The sequence below is a fragment of the Pinus tabuliformis genome, chromosome J, assembly GCF_031772625.1.
Source record: "Pinus tabuliformis cultivar Carrire ecotype Pingquan chromosome J, CPIR1, whole genome shotgun sequence".
Taxonomy (NCBI): Eukaryota; Viridiplantae; Streptophyta; class Pinopsida; order Pinales; family Pinaceae; genus Pinus; species Pinus tabuliformis.
Window position 1 is genome coordinate 1598777905 of NC_142295.1, and position 6579 is coordinate 1598784483.

At 38.3% G+C, this 6579-nt stretch overlaps 1 protein-coding gene across 1 annotated transcript; it reads left to right on the forward strand.

Moving 5' to 3' along the window:
- Positions 1-235: 235 nt before the first annotated feature.
- On the forward strand, positions 236-4825 carry LOC149233593 (uncharacterized). Its single transcript, XM_089379800.1, has 10 exons — positions 236-343; positions 472-722; positions 896-1100; positions 2348-2438; positions 2532-2677; positions 2811-3054; positions 3177-3281; positions 3413-3595; positions 3872-4073; positions 4183-4825. The coding sequence occupies exons 1-10, from the start codon at positions 291-293 to the stop codon at positions 4647-4649; spliced, it is 1947 nt and encodes a 648-aa protein (XP_089235926.1). The 5' UTR covers positions 236-290; the 3' UTR covers positions 4650-4825.
- Positions 4826-6579: the final 1754 nt, after the last annotated feature.

A 6579-nucleotide genomic window follows, 5' to 3' on the forward strand; every position in this document is an offset into this window, starting at 1 on the left:
AGTTACTACACTATTTTCTCTACTTTTGAATCTATAATCTTCAAAAAGGAAATATTTCTTAATTCTTAATCACGCTCAAAGCTTACTCCATCAAATACAGTTCTTAATCACAAAAGTCTAACGACTGCACTAATGATTATAATGTGTAATATCATTATTTTAAATTCAATTTACATTAAAAAGGCTCGTAGTGTGTGACAGCGAGATCGTAGTAGAAGGTCCTGGAACAAAAACCAAACCTGTTTTAGGATTAAACAATTTAGCTGGCGAGCAACATATTTTGCGAAAAAATGTCAAGTCAGCACAACAAATCAACATGTTGTTTGCAAATTCAAAATAAACGGTCTGTAAACGCATACGTGTTGTTGGTTTGTTCGTATTTTCCACATTCTTGTCAGGAACTTACATTTTTCCTTTTATTCGTGCTCTATTTAACTTTTATTCACACTTCTCGTGGGCTCATATTGGCAGATTGGAGTTGAAGGATCCTTTGTCGATGGTGAGCAGGATGAATTCAGGATGGTATGTGTTTCTCTGTGTTGTGATTTTATGCAAGTGTGCAGGAGCCATTGGGTATGCTAGGTACAAGGACCCATCTCAGCCCATTGATGCTCGTGTTAAGGACTTGTTGGCACGGATGACTCTGGAAGAGAAGATTGGACAAATGACCCAGATTGAAAGAACAGATGCCACTGCAGATGTTATGAAAAATTACTACATTGGTAACAACACACTGGATTTATTTGTCTAATCTTAAAACTCTTTCTGCATTTATATTATATCCAGATCTAAAACGCGTTAAGCCCATTTGGGATTATAATCGAAACAGTTACGATGCAGGGTCAATAGAGTCTTGGTCTGTTGTTGACGGTGAGAAGGTATTGTTGTAATGCAGGGAGTGTACTGAGTGGAGGAGGGAGCGTGCCTGCACCTAAGGCATCTCCGGCTACATGGATCAACATGGTGGATGAGCTCCAGAAGGGTGCCATGTCCACTCGTCTTCAGATTCCTATGATATATGGCATTGATGCTGTGCATGGTCACAATAATGTGTATGGGGCTACCATCTTCCCTCATAATATTGGGCTTGGAGCTACCAGGTACGTACAGTATCGGCTCTTCCCTTTTCCTTCATAGCAATAGTTTAAAGTTTAAACATGTGAGTAGGTTCAATGGTCTCTGCTAGATAACATAAAACCTTTCATCTCTAGAAGGTCAATAAAGATTTTAGCTCCATGTTGTCTACTGAACTGTGGTCTGTGGTCCAGGGGCAATTCTACGGGACTTTTCCACTACTGGCCCAGATTTAGGCTTCGATGGATATAAATCCGTGACTCCGGCAGAAAGAAAAGGTTTTTGTAATTAAATAAACAGAAAGATTGTAGCCTCTTGCCCCTTCAGGAGACAAGCACATTCTTATATGGTTGGGCATTGCCGTTTTTTAAGATGATTTAGTGGGCTTTTACCTTCACCCCTTAGGATCACTCCATGTAAAACCTTGGGATGCAATGGTTTGGAAAGTATCTTGGCTGTGCCCTGGATTACTATGAGCAAATCTTAGGATACAGTGATTTGGAAAGTGACTTGGATTGTTCTGAGCAAAATTTTAGGAGGTAATGATTTGGACAATGTCCAGGGTCAGTTGCATTGATATGAGCAAAATTTTAGGCGGCAATGATTTGTATAGTGTCCAGGGTGTTTGCTATGAGCAAAATCTTAGGAGACATTTATTCAGAAAGTGCCTTGGGTGGTCTAGATTACTCTGACCAATGTCTTAGGAGACACTGATTTGGAAAGTGCTTAGGGTCACCTCCGTTGCTATGAGCTATTTTGTAGGAGGCAATGATTGGAAAGTGCTTAGGATCACCTCCGTTGCTACGAGCAATATTGTTGGAGGCAATGATTTGAAAGTGCCTACTATTACCTGGATTGCTATGAGATCTTAGGAAGCTATGATTTGGAAAGTGCCTGGGTCATTTGGATTGATATGAGCAAAATCTTAGGAAGCAATTATTTGGAAAGTGCCTAGGGTCGCCTGGATTGCTATTAGAATTTTTTTGAGTAAATGAATTGGAATGATTAAAAAACGAGGGTGAGAAATGTGGGTGTCCATAAACACACGTTAACTAAGTTTTGAACCCTGATCTACCCTACCTCAAAATCACCTGGATTGCTATGAGAAAAAAATTGAGTAAGTGAATTGGGATGATAAAAAACCAGGGTGAGAAATGTGGGTGCTCAATAAACACGCATTAACTAAGTTTTGGGCCCTGATCTACCTTAGCTCAAAATCACTACCATCTAGGAAGCATCACTTACAACTTGTAGCAATGTTTTATTGATGCAGGGATCCTGATCTGGCTAGAAGAATAGGGGCTGCTACGGCTTTGGAAGTTCGAGCTACTGGCATTCAATACACATTTGCTCCATGTGTTGCTGTAAGAATCTTGCGCTGAGTGTGCTTGACGAAATTTCAATTAAAATGAGAGTAAAGTTCGCATTGCTTAGAGTGTTTTGTTTGGTGTGGGCAGGTTTGCAGAGATCCTCGATGGGGCCGCTGCTATGAGAGCTACAGTGAGGATCCAAAAATTGTCAAGGCCATGACTGAGATTATCGTTGGCCTGCAAGGGAATCCTCCTACTAATTCTACAAAAGGGGCGCCTTTTATAGCTGGACAGTAAGCTCCAGACCGTCTGTTTTATTCATTTGCCTTTTCCCTTGGATCATGAATTTCTTTGATCAATCAATTAATATGATACAGTCTTCTGAAAGAGTTTTCACACGATTAGTGATCTATTGATGTTTTTCAGGTCAAATGTTGCAGCTTGTGCTAAGCATTTTGTGGGTGATGGTGGAACAACCAAAGGTATCGATGAGAATAACACTGTTATCAACTATCAAGGATTATTCAACATCCACATGACCCCCTATTTTGATGCCATCGCCAAAGGAGTCTCCACCATTATGGTTTCTTATTCCAGTTGGAATGGACAGAAGATGCATGCTAACCATTTTCTCGTTTCTCAGGTTCTAAAGAAGCAACTTGGCTTCAAGGTAGTGTTGCTGTATATTCTTGTAATCGTGATCCACCCTGGTTTTAACCTTTTCAAAAGTTTATATCATGTTAAATATTTAGCCAATTCGTTTACAATGATGCCTTCTTATTTTGGTCACAGGGTTTTGTTATTTCAGATTGGCAAGGTATTGACAGAATAACTAGCCCACCCGATGCTAATTACTCTTTGTCAGTTTTAGATGGTGTGGGCGCAGGAATTGACATGGTAATGTTTTCTCTCCCATACCACTTTTCAGTTTCCCTATTTAAGTACAGCTGCATGCCTATGATAGGCTACTAAATATGATACCTATGAAATTCATGCCTGACATTTTCTATTGGAAATATGCTCCTTAGGTTATGGTTCCTGACAATTTCACGGACTTTATTAGCGATCTGACTTCACAAGTCAAGGGTGGTTTCATTTCCATGAGCAGAATAAATGATGCAGTTCAGAGAATTTTGAGAGTAAAATTCACCATGGGACTCTTTGAACATCCTATGGCTGATCCAAGCCTAGCCAACCAACTTGGCAGCAAGGTGAAGTGTGTGCTGTTTCATTGGTTTTCTCATAAATAGGTGACCTGCAATTTAGATGTCTTCCAGACCCACATGGGTTCTTTCTTTCGTGCTCTTCTGCTGAGTTTTTCTTTTCAATATCAAAAGCTAGTCTGAAGATGTAGATAAGCAATCATGAATAATTTTTTAAATCACAATATTCCATAGCTTTCATATGGACAATGCAGGCGGGAGCTTGAATCTTGCCTTGAAATGTTCTGTTGTCGTGCCATCTAACTGTCATTTTTGGAATAACAGGAGCACAGGGAGTTGGCAAGGGAAGCTGTTAGGAAATCTCTGGTGTTGTTGAAGAATGGAAAGTCAGCCAGCAAACCTTTGCTTCCTCTAGATAAGAATGCTCCCAAGATTCTCGTTGCAGGGACTCATCCTGACAATCTGGGTTATCAGTGTGGTGGATGGACAATAGAATGGCAAGGATTAAGTGGAAACTCAACCATAGGTGAATTCCATTACATTTATGTTAGGCCAGTTACCATTTATTATAGAATAGCACATTAAAAACCAATGATTCACTCGACCTTAAAGATATTGCTTTTTATGTTATGCAGGAACTACAATTCTTGAAGCAATCAAATTTGCTGTTAGCCCCTCTACTGACGTGGTTTATCAGCAAAATCCAGATGCAAATTACGTGAAAGGACAAGGGTTTTCATATGCGATTGTGGTTGTAGGTGAGGCACCTTATGCAGAAATGAAGGGGGATAACTTTAATTTGACAATTCCCTTAGGTGGAGGTGACACGATTAAGAACGTCTGTGGCTCCTTAAAATGTCTTGTAATATTGATATCTGGAAGGCCTCTTGTTATCGAACCTTACCTTCCGTTGGTGGATGCTTTTGTTGCGGCATGGCTTCCTGGCACTGAGGGCCAAGGTGTGACAGATGTGATTTTCGGAGATCATGGATTTCAAGGGAAGCTGCCAAGAACATGGTTCAAGAGTGTTGATCAATTGCCTATGAACGTGGGGGACAAGCACTATGATCCCTTGTTTCCCGTGGGGTTTGGATTGACCTGAATGTGGGCTACAAGCACCATGATCCCCTGTTTCCCTTGGATTTTGAATTGACCACAACAGTAGCTGAAAATCTAAGGGAGTAATTTAGGATTGCCCATCTCTTATTTAAAAGAATGACTGCATTTTGTACCAAATTTTATCTATCAAAATAATTGGCAAAGCAATTAGGCGCATAAGCAGGGGGTCGATTCGATAAAACTTACAAAGGAATTTTCAAATACATAAAATGAAGAAGAATATGGAAGTATTACCACAGTATCAATGCATTAACACAGTCCATTCTCTCTGTTTTACATAATCGATAGTAAAGTATTCAAATATGCAACTTTATAAATACACAAAGGAGACTGTTTAACTGTATAAGCAATAGGAACAAATTCCTAGGTTACATGTTCCAACTAGTGCATTCCTTCGGCTTATTCATGGTGAATGACTTCTCAACATCAATGGCGCCTCCCTCTGAAAAAGTAAAAGCCATGGTACTCGGTGTAGTAGTAGTAGAACTCATAACCTCAGACAAGACTAAATTGTGTGTACTTCAGTGTCAACGACTAGTTTTACTCAGTTGCATGAAATGCATGCATGTTTTCTAAAATGCCAACCGCGTGGGGTTTGCTAAAACCAAATTTGGAAGTTCATTTAAAGTGAATGAGCAAACGTTCGTTGCAATGCCATGAAAGAGTAAATTCCTCATGATTTCATATTTCTAAGCTGTTAACAGGTTCAGAAATCATGGCATTGGCATGTGATCACGAAGAATAAATTGATTATGACGTCAACACCTTAGAAGTATGAAATTCTTCAATTATAAAAGTTGAAGATATATTTTACAAGAGATCATTTTGAAGTGCAATGGATAAATTACTACACAAAATTGCGAGACACAACTTGAAAAAATTGGCAATCAAGGTTCAAATTTCAATTTTGCACAATTTAAATTTCAAATTTCGTAAGTGTTTTATTATCTTTATCTCACATATTGATGGGCAAAAAAACAAAAAGGCATCTTTATCTCACATATTGATGGGCAAAAAAACAAAAAGGCTGATGCTTTATCTAAATTGGTTCTAACCTTGCCCCAAAGCTTATGGAGAATGCAGATTAAGGTGGACAGCAACATCTACCAGATCCAGGATTTCCATTATCAATGCATATAGCATTAACATATGGTAGAAATTTTGGTTTTCTATAATATAAGTTCTTCTTCCTTAACCCACATCATACTCTGCAGTTTTTTTGAATCCTTTTGAGCTCTATCTCAACTGAGTTTCCACTCAGTTTTCCTCTCAGCTTCAGAGTATGTATCCTGGAACTTCTTTTGTCAGTTTTCAATGTTTGGGATAGGTTATCTTTCTACGCCATAGTATGTAAGTCATTGTATGTATATCAAACATGGACAAACATGGATTATAATACAAATATTTAGTTTTTTCGTGCTGAAAAAAAGGTGTTTTATTATCTTTAGCATGTGGTAAGGTGAAATGATCCAGGTTAGACGCGTGTTAAGAGAATTGATCCTGGATAATAGATGTATATTAAATTGCGTAGTCTAACGAGGCGGAGGAGGAGTTGCCCGGAAAGTTATGGAAATTCCGGTTATATTTAGAGAAAATCTGGCAAGGAGTTTTCTAAAACCATGTTATAGTTGTTAAACTTCAAAATTTTAGGTATCCTAAACGTTTTTGTTGGCGTTGAATCCATTTCCACTATCAAAAACACGATTCAAATACTGCCTCTACCAGATTTTTTGAATTTTTTTTGCCGGGATTCAGGGTATATTTAGCCATCCAGGCAATTCCTCCACCTCGTTAGATGACTCCAAAAAATTTTATTAGATTGTTTTCAATATTTTTAGTTGTATTATTGTTAAAATTAATGTATTAATATTTTAAAATTAATATTAGTATATGCATTGGATTTCTTTATATTG

Bases quoted from the DNA above. Each gene is read 5' to 3' on its own strand.
- LOC149233593 (XM_089379800.1), top strand. From the start codon at position 291: ATGTCAAGTCAGCACAACAAATCAACATGTTGTTTGCAAATTCAAAAT. The intron at 3,596-3,871 runs GTGAAGTGTGTG...TTGGAATAACAG, and splicing joins CCAACCAACTTGGCAGCAAG to GAGCACAGGGAGTTGGCAAG. The intron at 4,074-4,182 runs GTGAATTCCATT...TATGTTATGCAG, and splicing joins AAGTGGAAACTCAACCATAG to GAACTACAATTCTTGAAGCA.